Raw genomic sequence first — 25,445 nt, 5'->3', positions numbered from 1 at the left:
CCCACCTTGTTCCCCTCATCCCTCACCCCTGGCTACTTTGCATCTGTTCTCCATCTCTATAATTATGCTATTTAATGGATGTTATATAAATGGAACCATGAAGTAAGTACTCTTTTGAAATTGGCTTTTCTTCACTCAGCATAATTTTCTTGAGGTTCCTTAAAGTTGTTGGGTTTATCAATAGTTCTTTCCTTTTTATTGCTGAGTAGTATTCCCTGGTCTGGATGTACTCCAGTTTGTTTAACCAGTTACCTCTTGGACATGTGGATAGTTTCCAGTTTGGGGCTATTATGAATAAAGCAAACATAAAACATCAGTGTATGGGTTTTCGTATGAACTTAAATCTTCATTTTTCTGGGATATATGCCAAGAGTGCAATTGCTGGGTCAAATGATAGGTTCATTTTTAGTTTTAAAAGGACTCATCAAACAATTTTTCAGAGTGGCTGTGCCATTTTATATTTCTGTCACAATGTATGCGTGATCCATTTTCTCTACATCTTTGCTAGAATTTGATGTTATCATTATTTTTTCATTCTTGCCATTGTGATAGGTATGGAGTGATATCTCAGTGGGGCTTTAATGTGCATTTTTCTAATGGCTAATGATGTTGAATATATTTTCATGTGTTTACTTGTCATTTGCTTATTATCTCTTTTAAAAAAAGATTTTATCTATTTATATATTTGACAGAGAGAGACAGCGAGAGGAAAGAGAGCACACGCAGGGGGAGCAGCGAGAGGAGAGGGAGAAGGAGGCTCTCCACTGAGCAGGGAGCCCGATGTGGGGCTCAATTCCAGGACCCTGGGATCAAGACCTGAGCTGAAGGCAGACACCTAATGACTGAGACAACCAGGTGCCTCTTGCTTATTATCTATGGTGAAATGTCTGTCCATGTCTTTTGCCCCTTTTTCTTCATTCCTTCCTCTCTTTTTTCCTCTCCTTCCTTCCTTCCTTGCTTCCTTCCTTCCTCCCTTCCTTCTTTAGTAGTCTCCATGCCCAGTGTGGAGCCAAATGTTGGGCTTGAACTCATGACCCTGAGATCAAGACCTGAACTCAGATCAAGAATCCAACAGTAACTGACTAAGGCACCCAGGCATCCCCTTTTGCCCATTTTCTAATTGCATGGTTTGTTTTTTAAATGTTGAGCTTTGAGAGTTCTTTGTATATTCTGGATACAAGTTCTTTGTCAGATATGTGATTTGCAAATATCTTCTCCCAGTCTGTAATTTGTTTTTTTATCCTTTTAACACAATCATTTACTGAGCATTTAAATTTTGATGATTCTAAACTTTTAATTTTCCCTTTTATGAATCATGTTTTTGGTGTCAAGTCTAAGAACTCTTTGTGTAGTCCTAGGTACCAAAGATTTCTCCATTTTTTTTTTTTTTCTGGAAGTTTTATAGTTTCATTTTTTCTGTTTAAGTCCATGATCCACTTTGAGTTAATTTTTTTACATTAAAGTATTTTTTTTATGTAACTGAATACTGTGTATTTAATTTCATATCATATACAATTATCACGACAAACCTGTAAGAGACCAACATCAAATTTTCTCAGAATGTTTGCCATTAAGTATTTTTAATTAACATATAATGTATTATTTGTTTCAGGGGTACAGATCTGTGATTTATCAGTCTTATATGATGCCCATTGTTGAATTAATTTTTATATATCGTTGAAGTTTAGGTTGGGATTAATTTTTTGCCTGTAGATACATAGTTGTCTAGCACCATTTATTGAAAAGGGTATATTTAGGAGCGCCTGGGTGGCTCAGTGGGTTAAGCCTCTGCCTTCGGCTCAGGTCATGATCTCAGGGTCCTTGGATGGAGGCCTGCAGTGAGCTCTTTGCTCAGCGGGGAGCCTGCTTCCCCCCTCTCTCTGCCTGCCTCTCTGCCTGCTTGTGATCTCTGACTGTCAAATAAATAAATAAATAACCTAAAAAAAAAAAGAAAAGGGTATATATATATATATATTTTTAAATTTATTTATTTTCAGCATAACAGTATTCATTATTTTTTCACCACACCCAGTGCTCCATGCAATCCGTGCCCTCTATAATACCCACCACCTGGTACTCCAACCTCCCACCCCCCCGCCACTTCAAACCCCTCAGGTTGTTTTTCAGAGTCCATAGTCTCTCATGATTTATCTCCCCTTCCAATTTACCCCAACTCCCTTCTCCTCTCTAACACCCCTTGTCCTCCATGATATTTGTTATGCTCCACAAATAAGTGAAACCATATGATAATTGACTCTTTCTGCTTGACTTATTTCACTCAGCATAATCTCTTCCAGTCCCGTCCATGTTGCTACAAAAGTTGGGTATTCATCCTTTCTGATGGAGGCATAATACTCCATAGTGTATATGGACCACATTTTCCTTATCCATTCGTCCGTTGAAGGGCATCTTGGCTCTTTCCATAGTTTGGCGATCGTGGCCATTGCTGCTATGAACATTGGGGTACAGATGGCCCTTCTTTTCACAGCATCTGTATCTTTGGGGTAAATACCCAGGAGTGCAATTGCAGGGTCATAGGGAAGTTCTATTTTTAATTTCTTGAGGAATCTCCACATTGCTCTCTAAAGAGGCTGCACCAACTTGCATTCCCATCAACAGTGTAAGAGGGTCCCCCTTTCTCCACATCCCCTCCCACACATGTTGTTTCCTGTCTTGCTAATTTTGGCCATTCTAACTGGTGTAAGGTGATATCTCAATGTGGTTTTAATTTGAATCTCCCTGAGGGCTAGTGATGATGAACATTTTTTTATGAGTCTGATAGGCATTTGTATGTCTTCATTGGAGAAGTGTCTGTTCATATCTTCTGCCCATTTTTTGATATGATTGTCTGTTTTGTGTGTGTTGAGTTGAGGAGTTCATTATAGATCCTGGATATCAACCTTTTGTCTGTACTGTCATTTGCAAATATCTTCTCCCATTCTGTGGGTTGCCTCTTTGTTTTTTTGACTGTTCCCTTTGCTGTGCAGAAGCTTTTGATTTTGATAAAGTCCCAAAAGTTTATTTTCGCTTTTGTTTCCTTTGCTTTTGGAGACATATCTTGAAAGAAGTTGCTGTGGCTGATATCGAAGAGATTACTGCCTATGTTCTCCTCTAGGATTCTGATGGATTCCTGTCTCACGTTGAGGTCTTTTATCCACTTTGAGTTTATCTTTGTGTACGGTGTAAGAGAATGGTCGAGTTTCATTCTTCTACATATAGCTGCCCAATTTTCCCAGCACCATTTATTGAAAAGACTATCTTTTTTCCACTGTATATTTTTTCCTGTTTTGTTGAAGATTAATTGACCATAGAGTTGAGGGTCCATATCTGGGCTCTCTACTCTGTTCCATTGGTCTATGTGTCTGTTTTTTTTTTTTTTTTTAAGATTTTATTTATTTATTTGGCAGACAGAGATCAGAAGTAGGCAAAGACACAGGCAGAGAGCAGGCAGAGAGGAGGAAGCAGGCCCCCTGCCGAGCAGAGAGCCTGATGTGGGGCTGGATCCCAGGACCCTGAGATCATGACCTGAGCCGAAGGCAGAGGATTAACCCACTGAGCCACCCAGGCGCCCCTATGTGTCTGTTTTTAGGCCAGTACCATGCTGTCTTGGTGATCACAGCTTTGTAATAAAGCTTAAAATTGGGTAACGTGATGCCCCCAGTTTTGTTTTTGTTTTTCAACATTTCCTTAGCGATTCGGGGTCTCTTCTGATTCCATACAAATTTTAGGATTATTTGCTCCAGCTCTTTGAAGAATACCAGTGGAGTTTTGATCGGAATGGCATTAAAAGTATAGATTGCTCTAGGCAGTATAGACATTTTAACAATGTTTATTCTTCCAATCCAAGAGCATGGAATGGTCTTCCATCTTTTTGTGTCTTCTTCAATTTCTTTCATGAGTGTTCTGTATATTTCTTCCATTGAGTTACTTTACTAATTTGTCAAAAATTAATTAGACAAATTTGTGTGGGTCTATTTCTGAGTTCTTTATTCTTTCTTTTTTCTAAAGATTTTATTTATTTATTTGACAGACAGATCACAAGTAGGCAGAGAGGCAGGCAGAGAGAGAGGAGGAAGCAGGCTCCCCACTGAGCAGAGAGCCCGATGCGGGGCTCGATCCCAGGACCCTGAGATCATGACCTGAGCTGAAGGCAGAGGCTTTAACCAACTGAGCCACCCAGGCTCCCCGGAGTTCTTTATTCTGTTCTACTTATCTATGTGTCTATTCCTCTACCAGTATCATGCTGTCTTAATTATTGTAGCATTATAGTTGGGAAGAGTATTTCCTCCTATATCCACCATTAATTTTGATGAAAAAATTCCTTGGACTGTGCTTTTTTTTCGGAAGAGTAGGACTGGAGGGGAAAAGATTCCTTCTTATGTTCACAACCTGAACATTTTTTTCTCCTAATTATTTTCATCTTTGCACTAGAAAATCTGATTGGAGGAAGCTTAAAGAATTTTGTGTGAAATAGAAGTAAATTGGTTAAGTGTGATGCCTTTACCTGGTGAAGGTTGCAATGGACTTAATGCCCATTCTCCTGGCTTTTCAGAGGCCTTCTTCATGCCCGTCAGATCTCAGAGGAGCTTCTGGATGGTAGAGATTGTAGTAATCCTGACCTGTGTGTAAATAGAGCGAGTCTCACCTTATTAAAATAGCTTATACAAAAGGAGAGGTCTTCAAGATCCATGAAATTTCAAAACAAAGGCTGCTGTATTAGTTCCAAGAATATATAACACCAAATACTGTACCTGGTGGGCATGGCAGGTGATAGAATTGAAAGAAGTGGATTGCAGTAAGAAAGAAACCCAACCACTATCTGAAGGTGCATTTACCATCTGCTCCAACCCTCTGTGGGAACAAAGCCTTAGTAATGCCAAATTTAAATAAAAAATAAAATAAAAGCCCAAATCCAGATTTTTTTTTTTAAAATGTGAACTCTCTTGGCTTTTAATATTGGGAATCAATCAGTATTTTAAAATAACACCTTGTGGGCCAGATGAACTTGTCGTGACTCTAATCTTTCCCAGGGTGGCCAGTTTGCAACCTCTGCTACTCATCTGGGTCAGCTGACTGGGCCTGGTTTGTTATTGCCAGTCAGGAAGGTAATGTGTGATTGGTGAAGCAAGTATGTGCTGTGTCTAGTCTGTTTCCATAGAGTCTGAGAGTACATAAAAACAGTTTATTTGCTTATGCAGAACTCACAGTTTTGTTTACACTGTACATTTACTTTGCAAATCTTTCATCATTTGTTTTAAGCAGCCAGAGCTGAGTAAAGCTTCATCCCAGCCTTTTTCTAATGCTCCATTGATCAGACTATGTAGAATATGAATTTCCTGTATTGACTGAGAGTCAGTGGGTGTGATTCCTCTTCTAGGTGTGGTGGAGATGCCAGGGATGGAAGCTGATAGTGTGTGTGTGTGCGTGCGCGTGTGCACGCGCACACAATGTTGGGGGTGCAGAGGGCAATAGCTAGGTGTACAAAGTTTAGTCTAAGGCAGTATCAGAAGGTCAATGAAGTCAGAGCTGTTTCTATAACAATACAAGGCATCATTTACCTTTTTTCTTCTCATCTTTTAATGTGTTTCCAGGGGAGTGTTACAGAAGCTATATGATAGATGATGATGTCATTGCTCTAATGGCTAATGAAAGATTTGTATGTATGTTTTTATATTTTAAAATTTTGTTTTGAAGCAAACTTCTCTGGGGTCCTAATAATATTTAAGAGTATAAAGAAGTCCTGAGATTAAAAAGTTTAAGGACTGCTGGTTTAGGACAGGGGCTGTCCATCCTGGCTGTATTAGCCATCTGGGGAGCTTTCCATTAATACTGTTGCCTGACCCTCATCCCAAACCAATTGATCCAGAATCTCTGTAGATGGGAAGTTATCATTATTGCCATCCCATTATTATCATCATTACTGTTACCATCCCCATCATCCTCGTCCTATTATCATTCCCACCATCGTCATCGTCTTCATCACTATCATCGTCATCACCATCATCATCATCATCTTTTTCATCAGAACTCCACCTATGAACTATCTACCCTTGCTCAGGCCCCGTGCTGTGTGCTATAACTGATTCTAACAACCGTCCAGAGAAGCTGACATGATCTTACTTTACTACAGGAGCAGGTGGGTCGGAAAAGCTGAGGTGAGTGAGTTCACAGAGCCCAAGCGGATGGAGCCAGCATCTTTCAAAAACCAGTTCTTCCTGCTGTATCAATGTTCCCAGGCTTTGCAGTAACTGAAACTTATTGAATTGTGCTTTTGTCCCTCCAACTCCACAGTATACTTTGACAGATTTTTATAAACAAACTGCACTCCTAAGCAAGAATTAATTTATGGTTTAAACTGTGTGTTAAAGTCATGCAATGTTAGAATGGCCAAAATTAATAAGACAGTAAACAATGTGTTTTGGAGCGGATGTGGAGAAAGAGGAACCCTCTTACACTGTTGGTGGGAATGCAAGTTGGTGCAGCTACTTTGGAAAACAGTGTGGAGATTCCTCAAGAAATTAAAAATAGAGCTTCCCTATGACCTTGCAATTGCACTACTGGGTATTTACCCCAAAGATACAGATGTAGTGAACAGAAGGGCCATCTGTTCCCCAATGTTCATAGCAGTAATGGCCACGGTCGCCAAACTGTGGAAAGAACCAAGATGCCCTTCAATGGACAAATGGATAAGGAAGATGTGGTTCATATACACTATGGAGTATTATGCCTCCATCAGAAAGGAAGAATACTCAACTTTTGTATCAACAGGGACAGGACTGGAAGAGATTATGCTGAGTGAAATAAGTCAAACAGAGATAGTCAATTATCATAGGGTTTTGCTTATTTGTGGAGCATAAGAAATAACACGGAGGACAAGGGGAGATGGAGAGAAGGGATTTGGGGGAAATTGGAGGGGGAGATGAACCATGACAGACTGTGGACTCTGAAAAACAATCTGAGGGTTTTGGAGGGGTGGGGGGTGGGAGATTGGGTAAGCCTGGTGGTGGGTATTATAGAGGGCACATATTGCATGGAGCACTGGGTGTGGTGCATCAACAATGAATTCTGGAACACTGAAAAGAAATTTAAAAAATAAATAAAAATTAAATTAAAAACAAACAAACAAACAAACAAAAATCCCCACGCAATGGTCAATCGTGACTTCTGCTTAGTACAAGAACGTTAGATCACAGTATAGAGTTGAGGTAGTTCCATCTAAAAGCAAAGAGATCTGATCTCTGGGTTCACTTGGAAGGCCTACATGTGGCTAAATGTATTTCTTTTTTCCTGACACTTTGAAATATTAAGAAGAGCACATGACCCCCCTCCCCACTCTTACCTTGGTGGATCTCAAGGTGAGCACAACTCATGGGTAGATGAGGGAAGGAAAAAGAAACCTTCCATTTTTTGCTGAATTCTGAGCAGTAGAATGCCCTGGGTGTACACAAAGTCTTTTCTTATAAATAGATCTTCATGAATAATTTATTAATTTTTGTCAGAGAGCTGGCTTTATGGATAACAGAGGATGGAGTGGGTGGAGTAGGGGAGGAACAAAGGTTGGTACCATAAGCTCTCCATTTCTGGGACGTTGATCCTTTTCCTTGGATGAGGAAGTAAGGCGTGAAGATTAAAGGCACACAGATGAGGTATCTGAGAGATGTGTCAACCTGCCAGATAGTGAGATGCGGCAGTTCTCATGGAGTCCTCATTGTTCTGGCCTTGCTCTGCTTTTGCTTATTCTAACTTTAATAACAGAAATAGTCTGACCCCAAAGAGTTACTACCTCCCCTCTTGGGCTAGTTAAACCCTATGTCCTTTTTAGATCTCAGTTCAAAAGTCACTTGCTCAGAGAAGCCTTCCCTCTCCCCTTGACTAAAGTCCCTGTGATAAGCTGGCCCCTTCTCCTTCACAGTGCCTGTGCTGGGAGTTGTTTGACATTTGCTTAGGTGGAACTTGGGTTGACATCCGTATATCCCAGGAGGCTACAGTTCCCTCAACAGTAGGGATGGTGTCTGCATTTGCTCACCATTTTTTTTTTTTAAGATTTTATTTATCTGACAGAGAGAGAGAGAGACAGACAGACAGACAGCAAGAGAGGGAGCATAAGCAGGATGGAGTGGGAGAGGTAGAATAGGCTTCCCACCAGCTAGGCTTCCCACTCCTACACAGAGTGGATCTCAGAACCCTAGGATCATGACCTGAGCCGAAGGTGATGCTTAATGACTGAGCCACCCCGGCACCCCTTGTTCATCATTTTTATTTCCAGCACTTAGCACTGTACCTTGTGCAAATAAGGTTTAAAATGAAATGAATAACTGTGTGAATGAATGGGTTAGCAGTGCTGAAAAAGCAACTACTTTTTGTTTGTTTGTTTGTTTTTGTTTGTTTAAGTATTGGATTCCTCTTTGATGCTGTTGTTCTCCATGTTCAGGCTTATGTTCCTTTTTTCTCTTTATTGTGGTAGGATGCTGATCATTATCTGTATTTGAGGCTAGACCAAACACTATTAGTGTGGATTGCTAGGTCTCAATCACCCCAAGCTCTCAGCTGTGTCATACATTTTATTGGACTTTTAAATAAAACATATCAGGAAGAGGTGGTAATTCTTCAAATATGATCTGAACCGCCTGTACCAGAATCCCATGGGGAAACTTTGTGAAAAAGCCTATTTCTGGGCTTAACCGTGGGCCTGCTAAACAAGAAGCTCAGGATATAAGAGCATGAGAATTTGCATTTATTGTTGCTATCTTAAAAAATGAATACGTGCCACATGATCCAAAACCACAAAGTATAAAAAGACATATGGACTTTAATAAAAAATTTAAATGTTTAAAAAATTAATATCTATTTTATTTTAGATTATTTTTAGGTTTATAGAAAACCTGTGAAGATAATACAGAGAATACCCATACACCCCACACCTAATTTCCTCTGTTGTTGACCTCTTACGTTGTTAGGACACATTTATCATGATGAATGAACTAATAATATTAATATATCATCATTTTTCCCATTATTATTATTTTAAAGATTTTATTTATTTATTTGAGAGAAAGTGAGAGAGAGAGCATGAGAGCAGGGTGAGGGCAGAGGGAAATGCGAACTCCCCACTGAGGGGGAGCCCCATGTGGAGCTGGATCCTGGGACCCAGGATCAAGACCTGTTCAGATTTTATTAGTTTTTTAAAAAAATAAATAAAATTTAAATTAATTTAAATAAAACTAATAAAATCTGAAGTAAGACAGATGCTTAACTTAAGCTTATGATTAAACTAGAGTTACAGGCTTTTGGGAGGAAGACCATTGATGTAAATTACCAGTCTCATGACATCATATCAAAATTACATGTTATCAATATGACTTATCAATGTTGGTGCTAGCCTTGATCAGCTGACTGGGGAAGTGTCTGTCAGATTTCTTCACTGTTATATTACATGTTATATTACCTCTCCTCCCCCTCCTATTTACACTGTGCTCTTTGGAAGGGAGACAATATGGGTCAGCCCACACTTAGTTTGTTTGTTTGTTTTAAGATTTTATATATTTGACAGAGAGAGAGAGAGACAGCAAGAGAGGGAATACAAGCAGGGGGAGTGGAGAGGGAGAAGCAGGCTTCCCGTGGAGCATGGAGCCAGATGCGGGGCTAGATCCCCAGGACCCTGGGATCATGACTTGAGCTGAAGGCAGACGCTTAATGACTGAGCCATCCAGGCGCCCCTCTCCCCTGTGTTTTTTTTTTTTTTTTTAAAGATTTTATTTATTTATTTGACAGAGAGAAATCACAAGTAGATGGAGAGGCAGGCAGAGAGAGAGAGGGAGGGAAGCAGGCTCCCCGCCGAGCAGAGAGCCCGATTCGGGACTCGATCCCAGGACCCTGAGATCACGACCTGAGCCGAAGGCAGCGGCTTAACCCACTGAGCCACCCAGGCGCCCCTCCCCTGTTTTTTTACTTTCCGGTACTACAAGGTATTCTAGACCTATGTAGTGCATTTCTTTCTTTCTTTCTTTCTTTCTTTCTTTCTTTCTTTCTTTCTTTCTTTCTTTCTTTCTTTCTCTATTTCTTTCTTTCCTTCTTTCTTTTTAAAGATTTTAATTTATTTATTTGACAGAGAGTGATCACAAGTAGGCAGAGAGGCAGGCAGAGAGGCAGGCAGATAGAGAGAAGCAGGATCCCCCTGAGCAGAGGGCCCAATGGGGGGCTTGATCTCAGGACCCTGGAATCATGACTTGAGCTGAAGGCAGAGGCTTAACCCACTGAGCCACCCAGGCACCCCACGTTGTGCATTTTTTTTTTAAATTTTTTATTTCTTTTCAGCGTAACAGTATTCATTGTTTTTGCACCACACCCAGTGGTCCATGCAATACGTGCCCTCCCTAATACCCATCACCTGGTTCCCCCAACCTCCCACCCCCCGCCCCTTCAAAACCCTAAGATTGTTTATCAGAGTCCATATAGTCTTTCATGGTTCACCTCCTCTTCCAATTTCCCTCAAATCCCTTCTCTCCATCTCCCCTTGTCCTCCATGTTATTTGTTATGCTCCAAAATAAGTGAAGCTATATGATAATTGACTCTCTCTGCTTGACTTATTTCACTCTGCAAAATCTCTTCTAGTCCCGTCCATGTTGCCACAAGAGTTGGGTATTCATCCTTTCTGATGAAGGCGTAATACTCCATAGTGTATATGGACTACATCTTCCTCATTTGTCCATTGAAGGGCATCTTGCTTTCCACAGTTTGGCGGCCATGGCCATTGCTGCTATGAACATTGGGGGTACAGATGGCCCTTCTTTTCACTACATCTGTATCTTTGGGGTAAATACCCAGTAGTGCAATTGCAGGGTTGTAGGGAAGCTCTATTTTTAATTTCTTGAGGAATCTCCACACTGTTTTCCAAAGTGGCTGCACCAACTTGCATTCCCACCAACAGTGTAAGAGGCTTCCCCTTTCTCCACATCCCCTCCAACACATGTTGTTTCCTGTCTTGCTAATTTTGACCATTCTAACTGGTGTAAGGTGGTATCTCAATGTGGTTTTAATTTGAATCTCCCTGATGGCTAGTGATGATGAACATTTTTTCATGTGTCTGATAGCCATTTGTATGTCTTCATTGGAGAAGTGTCTGTTCATATCTTCTGCCCATTTTTTGATATGATTGTCTGTTTTGTGTGTGTTGAGTTGAGGAGTTCATTATAGATCCTGGATATCAACCTTTTGTCTGTACTGTCATTTGCAAATATCTTCTCCCATTCTGTGGGTTGCCTCTTTGTTTTGTTGACTGTTTCCTTTGCTGTACAGAAGCAATCAGACAACAAAGAGAAATAAAAGGTATCCAAATTGGCAATGAGGAAGTCAAACACTCTCTCTTCGCAGATGACATGATTCTTTATATGGAAAACCCAAAAGACTCCACTCCCAAACTACTAGAACTCATACAGCAATTCAGCAACATGGCAGGATACAAAGTCAATGTACAGAAATCAGTGGCTTTCTTATACACTAACAATGAAAATACAGAAAGGGAAATTAGAGAATCGATTCCATTTACTATAGCACCAAGAACCATAAGATACCTGGAAATAAGCCTAACCAAAGAGGTAAAGGATCTGTACTCGAGGAACTACAGAACACTCATGAAAGAAATTGAAGAAGACACAAAAAGATGGAAGACCATTCCATGCTCTTGGATTGGAAGAATAAACATTGTTAAAATTTCTCTACTGCCTAGAGCAATCTATACTTCTAATGCCATTCCGATCAAAATTCCACTGATATTTTTCAAAGAGCTGGAGCAAATAATCCTAAAATTTATATGGAATCAGAAGAGGCCCTGAATCGCTAAGGAAATGTTGAAAAACAAAAACAAAACTGGGGGCATCACGTTACCTGATTTCAAGCTTTACTACAAAGCTGTGATCACCAAGACAGCATGGTACTGGCCTAAAAAGACACATAGACCCATGGAACAGAGTAGAGAGTCTAGATATGGACCCTCAACTCTATGGTCAAATAATCTTCGACCAAACGAAAAAATATACAGTGGAAAAAAGACAGTCTCTTCAATAAATGGTGCTGGGAAAACTGGACAGCTATATGTAGAAGAATGAAACTCGACCATTCTCTTACACCGTACACAAAGATAAACTTGAAATGGATAAAAGACCTCAACGTGAGACAGGAATCCATCAGAACCCTAGAGGAGAACATAGGCAGTAACCTCTTCAATATCAGCCACAGCAACTTCTTTCAAGGTATGTCTCCAAAGGCAAAGGAAACAAAAGCAAAAATGAACTTTTGGGACTTCACCTTGTTCATTTCTTGATCCAGCCCTAGAATTTCAGGCATTTTCCTAAGGAGCTTTGATTCTTTTTTTTTTTTTTTTTTTTTTTTTGTGGCTTTTCTTTTTTTCTTTTTTCTTTTTAAAATTTTATTTATTTATTTATTTTTAAATTTATTTTCATTGTAACAGTATTCATTGTTTTTGCACCACACCCAGTGCTCTGTGCAATCCGTGCCCTCTCCAATACCCACCACCTGGTTCCCCCAACCTCCCACCCCTTTGATTCTTTTTATTAGAGAATGGTATTAAAAACTATGAACTGGGCACTAGGTATGCTTGTTGTACTGGGTATCATTGCTTCTAGGCTCTTCCAGCTGACCAATCAGGGAACTATACATGTGTATACCAACCCAGGTATATGCACAGATTGATAATATTTTTGTATGTAACTGTCTGTTCTATATCAAGCCAAACCCGAGTTCATACGGATGTCTCTAATCCGTTTCCGCATGGTTCACTTCAGCCTTTTCCCCATGCTTGTTTGTGAACTCTCCCTGTAACAGTGAGAAACCTGGCTGCTCCCATCCACCATCTATATGCTTCTTGGTTAAATGCCAGTAACCTATGGATAATGGTTTCATTGTTGTTCATTTGTACTCCAGACTCTGTGGGAAACTTTACCAACTGCATGCAGTGCTTAGGTAGTTTCTTTGCCTTTGGTCTTAAATTAAAGACTCCACTCATTTCCAATGTGACTTTAGGTCAGCACCTTTGGTTTCTTCCTCACTCCCTGCAGTGAGGTTATTTCATACCTTTTTACTATATTTAGGTTCTATTGTTACAGTCTGCATTCCAACCTGGGATTAAAAAAAATAAAGCTGAATAAATAAAATAAGTTCAATTAATTTAAATAACTTTATATTTAAATTTTATATTTAATACGTTTCATTTTATATTCATATAAGTTTGTATCTTAAACCCCCCAAATATAAAAAAATATATAGTTTTTAGGGTGCCTGGGCCGCTCAGTCAGTTAAGTGTCTGCCAGGGTACTGGGATCAAGCCCTGCCCGTATCAGGTTCTTTGCTCTGTGTGTGTGTGTGTGTGTGTGTGTGTGTACACACGCACATATATGGTTTTTCAATCAGGGTCACCCAAACAATTAAAACTTTTGAGCACACATTTTTAATATTTGATTTTTAAAAAAGTGGTTTATATCTGTGCTTTCCTACTGTTATATAATTAGAAATATTAACAGTTTCTATCTGTTTACCTGCAGTTTGCGGGGGTGGGGGCGGCCCTTTTAGAGGACAAGGGCCATACGTTCCCTGAAGTTTCCAAAAGCTCCTATGTGTGTGTTTGTAATGTAAGATGCATTTTCTGACAGGAAGAAATGTAATAAGTAATGACTGGCTTCCCAGTCTCACCCACAAAATCCCATTCAGTTACTTATTTATTTCCAGCCGTAATAGTGGCATTTTATTTATCTGACCCCATGGATAAGACTGTTATCTGGAAAAAAAGAAAATCCAAGTTCCACGTGAGTTCTTAAGATTGTCTCTTGACAGAGACTGAAGTTTTTTGAGGCAAATTGTAGGACAATAGGACCTGCAGAAGTATCTTGATACAGGCAGAGTACACACTGGAGCTTCTCTTCTGGTAATGATGAACTTGGCAATTCAGGAATGAAGGTGAAATGAGGTTATTTTCAGCTAAACACAGAGGGTGTTCACTACCATAAGATCAGCAGAAAAGGAAACTTTATTTTTTATTTTTATTTTTTAAAGATTTTATTTATTTATTTGACAGACAGGGATCACAAGTAGGCAGAGAGACAGGCAGAAAGAGAGGGAGGAAAGCAGGTTCCCCAATGTGGGGCTCGATCCCAGGACCCTGAGATCATGACCTGAGCCAAAGGCAGAGGCTTTAACCCACTGAGCCACCCAGGTGTCCCAGGAAAGGAAACTTTAGATAAGCACTATCCAATAGAACTTTTGAAGATGATAACAATGTTCTCTATATTTGCCATGTAGGAGCCTTTAGCTACTTGTGGCTAGTGAGCACTTGAAATGAGTCTCTAATGAGGCCAAGGAACTGAATTTTAAATTTTGTTCTATTTTACTTACTTTATGCTTAAATAGCCACATGTGGCTGGTAGCTACCCTATTAGACAGTGCAGCCTAAAATACATAATTCACATAAAAGGAAAATGATCCCAGATGAAAAGTATAGATATAAGAAGAAATGAAGAGTAAAGAAGTTACTAAATATATAGCCAAAAGTCAATTAACACTCACGTCATGAAATAATAATAATAGTATCTTAAAGTTTTGAGAGTATACGAAATTAAAATATATGACAGTAGAAGGCATATAAATAGGGTGAAGTTGAGGGAAATGGAGGAGTTCTGTCATTCTGGATTGTCTGGGAAAAGGATAATGTTATTCATTAACATAAGTCTTTATAATTTAAGGATACATGGGGGTATTTCGAGGATAAAGACTAAAAGAATAGAAAATAAGTGTAAAAGCATATAAATTTCAAACTAGTAGGGAGATAAATGGAATACCAAATAATGCAAAACCAAAAGAAAGCAAGAATGGGGAGAAGAAACAGAGTAGGAGTAAGGAATATGAAGCTCTGTAGCAGTGGTAGGTTTTCAAGACCAAATGCTCCGTGTCATGATTTTAATACAGACATTTACTCATATTTTTACATTTCTGGAATTCGGAGGTGTATGATGGATTGTGGCATCGCGTGAGTCCTACCAGGTTGTGCTAACATGTCAGAGTTAGAGGGTTTTTTTGGTCATCAGTTGAGTTTTGTGGATCATTGTTTTTTTTTTTTTTTTTCTTTATCTTATTTTATTTTTTCAGAGTTCCAAGATTCATTGTTTATGCCCCACACCCAGTGCTCCACGCAATACGTGCCCTTCTTAATACCCACCACCAGGCTCACCCAACCTCCCCACTCCCTCCCCTCCAAAACCCTCAGTTTGTTTCTCAGAGTCCACAGTCTCTGAAGGTTCATCTCCCCCTTCGATTTCCCCCAACTCACATTTCCTTTCCTTCACCCAATGTCCTCCGTGTTATTCCTTATGCTCCACAAGTAAGTGAAACCATGTGATAATTGACTCTCTCTGCTTGACACTGCCTTTTACAGTGGCAGCTAGGAGGCCAGCAGCCAGCCCCGGATCAGCACAGGATTAGGGGAGCTAAAGAATGCAGTGGGCTAGCCTAGGCCTGGCATGCTGAGAGCATACAGTGGATTGCTGTGGCGGTTGCCCTGGCTCTTGTGCCATTGCTGTTGGCCTTGCTGCCATGATCTTACCTGGTCATGTGGATTTTCCTCTGAATGAACCAGCTGTTACTGGATTTGTGAAGCACAACCATACTTGTTAACTGACAAGAGCAAATGCAATACAAAATAATAAAAAAGCAAGTAAATTGTCAACAGGCTGTAGGGAGAAGCTGGTTCTTGGTGGTCTTGAACAAGGAAGGTCCCTTGGGGATGTGTTGCATGTCACCACCAAAGAAGAGTGAACAGAGATGAGGTGGACAGGAGTGTCAGTGATATGCTGGCATGCTCCTTAAGGAGAGCGGAAAGGATATTTTTCTCTGGGATGTGGGACCCCACCTGGCTGAACTCTGGGACTGGAGTAAAGAACCAGCAGGAGAACAGAGACTTGGCTGCACCTCCCAGGCTCAGTGTCTGGCCTACACCCTGTGTCTCCCCTTTCCTTCTATTCATGTGTCTTTCCTATACCTTCACTGTCGGACTGGACTGGCAGCCACACAGCCTGTTTCAGGTGCCTTGAAATGTGTTCAGTGGATGTGGCACAGTTCTTGGCAGAGTGACACTACTCCCCAGGAATTTGTTTGTTCCCTCAGTATGGAAAATGGCAGGCAATGGATGATGACATAACGCCTAATAACCCAAGACGCTATTTATTACTGGGTAAAGGAATGCTGCTGTTACATTTGCATGCACACTCCCAAACCGATTCTTCAAAGTAAGGACCAGGCCTGGCCCCTCCACATCAGAGATCCCAAAGGGAGAAGACAAGCCGAGCTCCAGGAACCACAGTGCGTGGGGATCCCTGGCTCAGGTAAGGGGTACTGACTCACGCTGAAGAGGCCAACTGACATAGATAGGGAAGCGGAGCAAGGTCTGGCCCTGCCTTGCTTTTTTTCCCAGAAGCATGACTCCTGTGGATTTCCTGAATCTCTAAATATTGTCTCTGATTCCTGCCCAGACCGCCTGCTCTCAGCCCCAAGAGCAGCCTGTTGTCTGCCAGGAGCACTTCTGCTGAGTGGCAAAGCATTGCTGGAGGGCTAGGCAGACACTGAGCTTTGGAGACCTGGAAACCTGGAAACGCTATCTCTGATTTCCAGATTCTAGAGAAGACTGATTTCAGAATCTAGAAAGTACTGGTCTTCAGAAAAGAGATTTTGGAAGCCTCTGTATTTTGAGTGTTCTTAGGTGAAAAGACGGTTGAGTGCACTACTTCTCTGGAGAACTCTATGGAAGCCACCTGCGTTTATTTTGATGCTGGTGGCAAATTCCATAGCGGCTCAGGGACATCCCAAGTACCTCAGTCTGTAGGTATCATTCTGTCCTCCGTCAGGACCACCATTGTCTTCATGTATCTGGGTACCTACATTTATTTCTGCCACATTTTCTTATTCTGATACCATGTGGCTGCGAAATTCTCTGCCTTCTCAGATGCCACCAGTTCCCTGTGTCCCTTGATGTATGCCCAAACTGCAAAAGCAGTTGCACTTTGTAGATTTGTGGGAGAACTAAATAATAAGTGAAACTCAGATAGTGGCTATCCATGCCCTTAAAGATCTATCAGGATTCCGTGCCTCTGAGAGCCACTCCCCTGTCTTTCAATTGTCTTTGCTGCTGAGTCCTGGAGCCCTCTCATGTCATTTTTAATTATTGCAAAAGCATCTAGTTCCCTTTGTCTCACTCCTAAGCCCTTCTCAAAGGATTGAGTTTCCACCCAGACTACCCATCTCTGCAAACTAAAAGTGGTGTGATCCTTGAGAATTCACTTACCTTCGGGTTTTTCATCTGTTAAATGAGAATAGCAATTCTTCCCTCACTTCACTTACTCTGATGTCCTGAAATAATGTTGGGGAAAGTTCTTTGTGAACTGAGTGAGATGTGCCCTGCAGAATTGAGGGGTGTTTGGAAATCTCTTTTGTCTAAGCCCTCGCAGTGAAGAGCTCCTGTGTTATCCTTCCCCAAGACATTAAGAGTTGAGCCTTCTGGGACCTTTGGAGGCTTAGTTTGCCATGACAAGAGGCTTCAAAGAAATTGACTTTCTTTGCAAAGATTAGACTATAGCAGAGGGTCAGCAAACTTTTCCTATAAATATTGGGACAGTCAGTATTGTGTGTGTGTGTGTGTGTGTGTGTGTGTGTGTTATGTTAGTCACCATACAGTACATCATTAGTTTTTGATGTAGTGTTCCATGATTCATTGTTTGAGTGTAACACCCAGTGCTCCATACAATCCGTGCCCTCCTTAATACCTATCTGGTGATGGCTATTAAGGACAGTCAGCATTTTATGCTTTGCTGACCAGATGATCTTTCAAATACTCATCTCTGCTGTTAAAGTCAGAAAGCAGCCATAAACAATGTATAAAAAAGGACATGGTTGTGTTCCAATAAAACTTTATTTAAAAAAATAGGCAGTGGGACAGATTTGACCTATGGGCTGTAGTTTGATAGCCCCAGAACTAGAGCAATAATACACTTTGAACTCTTGATTACATTTTTTATCAAATGTTGTCAAGATCCATAAAAATCACATCATGACCCACAGTTTGGAAACATTGCTTTGAAGGGCAAAAATCAAAGAAAGAGTGATAGAAGAAGCATGATCAAGTCGTACAAGGACTTCCTGGACACAGCAAACATTTCTTAGCAGAGAACAAGGCTGGTGGATAATCAGCACTAGGGAAGTCCAGCAAGGTTTCCTGGGGTCAGAAGTGCCATAACTGATCTCCTTCTTGTCTACTCAGGTCCTGCCTTTCATCCCAGGCCCTTGCTGAGTCATTTCATTGTGTTAAAAATGTCATTTTTGAAGGACTTCGGTGTGAAAACGGAGTCTGAAGACCTGGGAAGAGATGAGCCCCAGTGCTGCTCAGAAGGTAAGATTTTTGCAAACATGCATACCAGGGCCAAACATAACGCCTAAAGAAGGGCCTTGCAAGTTTGCGTGCAGATCTGTTTCTTCCTTTTGACTTGCATGATAAATGACCTTTGAGAACTTCCCTGGTAAATGAATTAGACAAGAGAAATCCTTGAAGGGAAAATGAAGCTTTGCCATGGGTGCCTAGGTATGTTAGGTAATAGGTAAACTGATCACCTTCACCCACAGATCTGGGGCTTTGAAGTCCTGACTGACCAACTGGATGGTTCTGGATCATCCAAATGCATTTCTGTCCTCCCAGCCTGCTCAAGCAGAGGTGAACGCCCTGCAGCAGAAGGGGTTGTCTGAGTCTGGGGTGGGAAAATGACACCAGCTTAGGGCTTCTGAGGGCCCACGGAGGAAGGCACTTGGGTGTTGGCTCAAGGGGAATGAAAAGAAGAGGCTTTTAACTCAAATGACTGTCTAATGCATGGAGTGTGAATGGGGCGGCCTATAACATGACGGAGGCCCAACCCCTGAGCCTTCAACTCATACGTGACAGTGTTCCCAAACTAAAAATAGGACATTTGTCTGGCAAATGTGGATCTGCCAACAGACAGATTTAGAACTAGCCCTGCTCCTGGAACATGGGTCATATGATGGCCACCACACACATTCTGTCCCTTAGACATCAGGGAGTGCACACCAGGAAGGCATAAGCACTAGACATTATAATTTCCCAACCCTGGGGAACTCCAAATGGTGACATTGAGGCCATGTCCTAATTCTGCATCTTTGTAGGGAGCATGTGTAGAAAGGGAAGAGTCTTCCTCTGATTCCAACACAGTTCTTGAGAAGCTCTGTCTGAACCTGGCCGGGGGCAGCTCCAACTTTCTCCATTCCTACTCACCAGGTCCAGTCCTCCTGCTTCTTAGAAGCAAAGATGGTCAGAGCTGGAGGGACAGACAGGGAAAATGAGGCTCAGAGTGGTGAGAGGCAGAATTGCCTCGATCAGCCATGTAGTTAGCAAGGCTAAGACTGGGTAGAGCCTTCATACCAGAGCACAAGTTTTTTTTTTTTTTAATTTTTTATTTCTTTTCAGAATAACAGTATTCATTGTTTTTGCACTGCACCCAATGCTCCATGCAATCCGTGCCCTTTCTAATACTACCACCTGGTTCCCCCAACCTCCCACCCCCCGCTCCTTCAAAACCCTCAGATTGTTTGTCAGAGTCCATAGTCTCTCATGGTTCACCTCCCCTTCCAATTTCCCTCAACTCCCTTCTCCTCTCCATCTCCCCTTGTCCTCCATGCGATTTGTTATGCTCCACAAATAAGTGAAACCATATGATAATTGACTCTCTCTGCTTGACTTATTTCACTCAGCATAATCTCTTCCAGTCCCGTCCATTTGCTACAAAAGTTGGATATTCATCCTTTCTGATGGAGGCATAATACTCCATAGTGTGTATGGACCACATCTTCCTTATCCATTCGTCCGTTGAAGGGCATCTTGGTTCTTTCCACAGTTTGGCGACCATGGCCATTGCTGCTATGAACATTGGGGTACAGATGGCCCTTCTTTTCACTACATCTGTATCTTTGGGGTAAATACCCAGGAGTGCAATGGCAGGGTCATAGGGAAACTCTATTTTTAATTTCTTGAGGAATCTCCACACTGTTTTCCAAAGAGGCTGCACCAATCTGCATTCCCACCAACAGTGTAAGAGGGTTCCTCTTTCTCCACATCGTCTCCAACACGTTGTTTCCTGTCTTGCTAATTTTGGCCATTCTAACTGGTGTAAGGTGGTATCTCAATGTGGTTTTAATTTGAATCTCCCTGATGGCTAGTGATGATGAACATTTTTTCATGTGTCTGACAGCCATTTGTTTATCTTCATTGAAGAAGTGAAGATATGAACAGAGCACAAGTTTTGAGTTTTCTTATTCCCTAAGTGCTATGTGCTCTCAATGTGCAAAGTTTGTTTGGATTATGGCCAGGGATTTCATGCAGGCAGTTATCAAACTTAATGTTTTATCAGGTAGAAGTCTCCAGATAAGTCTCAGATTAATGTGGGCAATGTATACTATACCCCTGAATTAATGCAATGCATGTATTTGTTGCAAGTAAGGAAGTTCTGCATTCAGAAACCAAGTTAGCTCTATTTCATTTCCATTTCCACCATTTTTGACCAGTAAAGTTTTGTTTTATTTATTTATTTTTCTTAGAGAGAGAGAGAGAGACAGAGACAGAGGTTGGAGGAAGGGCCAATGGAAAAGGGAAAGAGAGAATCTTAGGCAGGTTTCATGGTCAGCGCAGAGCCTGACATGGGGCTCTATCTCACAACCTTGAGTTCATGACCTGAGCTGAAATCAGGCTTAACTGACTGAGTCAGCCAGGCACCACCAGGAAAAGTATTTTTTATGTCATTACTGTCTCTCTGCTTTAGTGTTTCTCAAAACATATAAAAAAGAAGTAAAACATTAAATGGGCCCTGATGTTCCTAAATCCCTGGAAAATCTCAATTGTATGTGCTAACCTCACTGTCTCTGATTCCAGACTTCACCAGAAGCCTCTCGGAGCCAAACATGAACCTCCCCACAATGAGTTCTCCCTATTCACGTAAGGCCCCAGGTTGAACTGATGAGGGTGGAGATTTGTGAGAGTGGGGATGAGGGTGACACCACTATGTTCTCTTTGGGGAGTCAGAGGATCAGAGACGGGGCGATACCTAAAGATACTGTGATGAGGCTAAGGCTTTTCCTTTGTGGAAGTGAATCTCAGGAGGGTCAGTAAGAAAGATGAACCCTGGGTGGGCCTCTGCCTTTCCAGAGAGGCAAGGTAACACATATCTGCCAAATGGCACAGGAGAAGAAAGGTTATGAGCCTGGGAACCTTCCATGTCCTTCTTCTGACCTTTGCCATGCCGCTAGCTGGCAATGCTGACCTCCTCACATAATTTATGAAAAACAGGAACTTGGCCAGCAGAGGGCGCACAGGAAGCTCACACAGCTAGTGCCTTGGCAGCCCTCACAGATCTAGAAGTTTCTCACAGGTTACTAGATAATCTCCTGATGATCTTAAGAAAATTCAAGTGCAGCAAATGAGGGCAACTGCCCCAAGTGACACAGGTAGAAAAGCACTGTAACATCTGTCTGCCCAAGTCAGGTTTAAGGCTCCCTGTCACCACCCCTGCAAAGGCAGAGTCTGGAGACCTCAGCCTGAGTCCCAGGTCTACAGCAGGCTTCCTTCCTCTCTCGTAAACCGGCAGTTACACACTGCGGTGCTCTGTGAGGGAGGTCGCGTCAGGCACTATGGCTGCTGCCGTTGCGGCTCCCACTGTTGTTTGGGTGTGGACTCCCTAGAGAAAATAATTACCAGCATGTGAAAGCCACTTACACCTCTGCTGTGGCTTTTGGAAGAAACTCTGAAGAACACATATGACGTCAGGAATGATGTGATGTGAACTGATCCCACTAAGAGGATACCACGGGAGCCTCAGGGCACCATGATGGGAGGCCCAAGTCAGCGTGACAGGAGGGAAACCGAAGTAAAAGAAGGACAGGTTCCAGAAATATTCAAGAGGCCAATGACCCAATGCAGTGATGGAAATGCAACTTACAGAGCATGTGTAGGTGTCTCCCCAGACCAATCAGAATCTCAGGGCTGTGGGGCCCAGGCATTCGTGAACCTAAACTGTCACCCATTAGGGGATTTCCAGTGTATGGTGCTTTGCTCCTAGATCCTTCCTGCCTTATTTCTCACCCCTTCCTTATTTCTCTTCCACTGGCCCTGCAGTGCAAGGAGCTGTCCCGCCCCAGGCATTGCTGATGGCATGTTGCCCCCAGTGATAGGATACAGGAAAGAGGGTTAAGAAGACTAAAGAATAACATGTTCTGGGTCTTTTCTATGGCTCAGATACCTGGCTAAATGTTATTCATTTGAGTAAGCATTTTGATCTTCCCAACACGCCTGCCAGGTAGGTGCTATTATTAGCCCCTTTTCACCGATAAGAAGATTTAGAGAGATTTACTAGCATTTCCTAGGTCCTAAATCAGTAAGTGATGGGACTTTGGATTGAACCTATCTTTGAAAATGGATAATCCATGTTAAATTGCCTGTTCAGAGCAAGGCAGAAAATCTGGGTGGGAGAAATCTTCAGTGGGCTGTGATGTTTGAGGTCATAGGCAGGTGGAGGCTTGGGGCTGGGACTCTCACCTGTGGGCTAGAAAGGATTGCTTATAAAAGGGCAGTCTCAGGGAATTTAATCTGTAGCAAGAACAGGAGCACCCCAAACAGAGATTCATTTCACAGTTGGCCACTCCTGCTCCCATTCAAGATCCTGGGGCAGGGTGAGGCAGATGAAGGCAAGAGCTAGGCTATCATGGGGATAGAAGAAGACCTCTATCCATCTTGTACTCTGCTTGGCATTGAGTTACCTGTACAGAGATGACAGCTTTAGGAGTGGTATACTCTAAGCATTTTGGATCCCAGTTACCCCAACCAATTAAACAAAACTGAGGATCTACATCTTTGAAATGTGGGCGTTATACATTATGAAACTTGCACAAAATTAGAAAATTCAGAAGGACTAAATAAAATAGAACCGACATTTAGTGGTTCCTTCCCACATTCCAGTGGACTGTCTGGTTTACCCCATCATCACGCTCCACCCCCGTCCCCACAGACACGCACCTAGCGATGTGCTGGCAAATGTTTGACAACCAGTTCTCTGGAAATGGCGGAGTGGGAGGGAGCTCTGATATGTAGCTCTTGCCAGTTTTCATGGTGTGATGATTCCCAGCATGGCTGACTTTAGACTGCCAACATGAAGTCACTGAGCATGGATTTGGGAAGAGATGCTAGCCGTTGGCTCTTGCAAGCTGATAAAAGCTTGTTCCAGCACACCACTGCAGCCACTTTTCAGATCTTCATTTTAGAGCAAGAACTGGTTGACAAAATGTAGCCTGTGGGCAAAAATCCAGCTCACAACCTGTTTCATGTAGTTTGCTAACATAGTCATGCTCATTGGTCATCTATGGCTGCCTTCAAACTATAACCATAGAGCATGTGGTTTCTTGATCCGCAAAGCCTGGAATATTTACAACACATCCCTTAACAGAAAGTTTGCCAACTCCTGCTGTAGAGGGTAGGAGACCAGAGACTCTTGGCAGCCTCTAGACTTTTACCCTTGAGTCAATCTGGTACTTGAAGTACAATTTCCATTAAACGGCTACAATGCATAATGGTCACAAAAGTCTACACTATTTTACTCCACAAAAGTAACCTTAGCTGTTTTAGTGGTTTCGTTTGTTTGTTTTTACTTAGCTTAGTTTGTCTTGGCAATTTTCAGTAGGAAAATGCATTCTAGATTCCACCTAACCAAGACACCCAGTGTTACTTCCCCACAGCCCTCTTGCAGAAGGAGGTTTGTCAGGGCGGTTCCACACAGAAGCTCAAGGAAGGATCAGAGGTCAGTTGGCCCAAGGCAGCAGGACAGGCTAGGCTATCTTTGCAGAGTGTGCGGGAGGGACCGTTTGGCAGTCCCTCATGGTGATTTCTGGTGTTTGAGGTAATTGTCATAATGCATTGGGTGATTGTCACATCAGTAATCAACATAATGATGTGAGGAGGGCAGGGTGAGGATTATTATGCTCTTTTTATAGATGAGTAAACAGACTCAGAGACCAGTAACTTGACCAGTCACCCAGATTGTAAGTGGCAGACTTCCAGATGTTCTGACTCCTAGTACAGAGCGATTTGCCCTGTCCCTGAGGGCTAAAAAGTGACTCTGCTTAGGAATCAGCTGGGAAGGGACACCTGGGTGGCTCAGTTGGTTGGATGTCTGCCTTTAGCTCAGGTCATGATCCCAGGGTCATGGGATCGAGTCCTGCATTGGGCTCCCTGCTCAGCGGGGAGACTGCTTCTCCCTCTGCCTGCCGCTCCCCCTGCTTGTGCTATCTCTCTCTCTCTCTGACAAATCAATAAATAAAATATAATCTCTAAAAAAAAAAAAAAAAAAAAGAAAAAAGAATCACCTGGGAAGCTTCTGATGAATCTTTAGGGTATTGGGCTATGTGAAAAAAAGACAGAGAAAGGGAAATACTGTATGTTATCTTTTTTTATGTTGAATCTAAAAAAGCTAAACTCAGAGAGACAATGTAGACTGGTGGTTACCAGGGGCTGGGGGCAGGGGAAATGGGGAGATATTTGTCAAAGGATACAAACTTCCAGTTATAAGATTAACAAATTCTGGGGATCTGATGCACGGCATGGTGATTCTAGCTGATAATACTGTTCTGTATACTTGGAAGTTGCTAAAAGAGTGTATTTTAAATGTTCTCACCACACAAAATAATTATGTGATGGTATGGAGGCATTAGCTAATGCTATGTGATAATCATTGTGGGGTATATAAATGCATTAAAACCAACAGGTTGTATGCCTGAAGCTTATTTATATGTCAATCATATCTCAATAAAGCTGGAAAAAAATACAGATTCTCAGGGTTCACTCCTGAGATTCTGATCTAGGCATTCTGAGATATAACTCAGGAATCTAGCTCCCTTGTTAAAAAGCCTTAAGTAATTCTGATTCAAGTATTTCTTTCTGGTCCACACTTTGAGAAACACTGCTTCCTTCCATATATTTCATTAGAAAATAGTAATGGGCTTTTGTGATTGAGAACCATTTCTGAGTGAGTGGGTGCCAGCAGCCAACTGCACTAGCATTCAATCTGGGCTGAAACATGCGTCCCTAGGGATTGTACCACTTCAGGGGACATGAGCCTGAACCATGGAGAAAATCCACTGCATGGCTCATCTGGTGACTGTGCACAGTTCCCAGCAGCAAAGTGCCCAGTAGAAGACAGTGACTGAGAGATGCTTACTTGCACAGAGCTTGCATAGTGTGGGTTGGCCTGCTGAGCTCCCTGCTAGCTGATTCACTCATTACAGAAAGGTTTGTGCCTTCTGTAAAGGTTTGTGCTCTGTGTTAGGTGACAAAGAGGAAAGGCTGAGC

The 25,445-nt window shown here is 41.9% G+C and overlaps 1 protein-coding gene across 2 annotated transcripts in view; it reads left to right on the top strand.

Moving 5' to 3' along the window:
* Positions 1-704: 704 nt before the first annotated feature.
* The window catches only part of LOC131840428 (interleukin-36 gamma-like), a 56,540-nt gene continuing 31,799 nt past the window's right edge, over positions 705-25,445 (top strand). The window contains exons 1-3 of one of the 2 annotated variants that reach the window (XM_059188360.1): positions 705-855; positions 18,315-18,443; positions 20,985-21,047. In XM_059188360.1, the coding sequence (XP_059044343.1) occupies positions 18,365-18,443; positions 20,985-21,047 (142 nt within the window). In that variant the 5' untranslated portion in view covers positions 705-855; positions 18,315-18,364. The remainder of the gene's footprint in view (positions 856-18,314; positions 18,444-20,984; positions 21,048-25,445) is intronic. The other variant, XM_059188361.1, reaches the window with a different exon arrangement.

This window comes from Mustela lutreola, chromosome 9 (assembly GCF_030435805.1).
Source record: "Mustela lutreola isolate mMusLut2 chromosome 9, mMusLut2.pri, whole genome shotgun sequence".
Taxonomy (NCBI): Eukaryota; Metazoa; Chordata; class Mammalia; order Carnivora; family Mustelidae; genus Mustela; species Mustela lutreola.
This window is presented reverse-complemented; position numbering and strand designations above follow the sequence as displayed.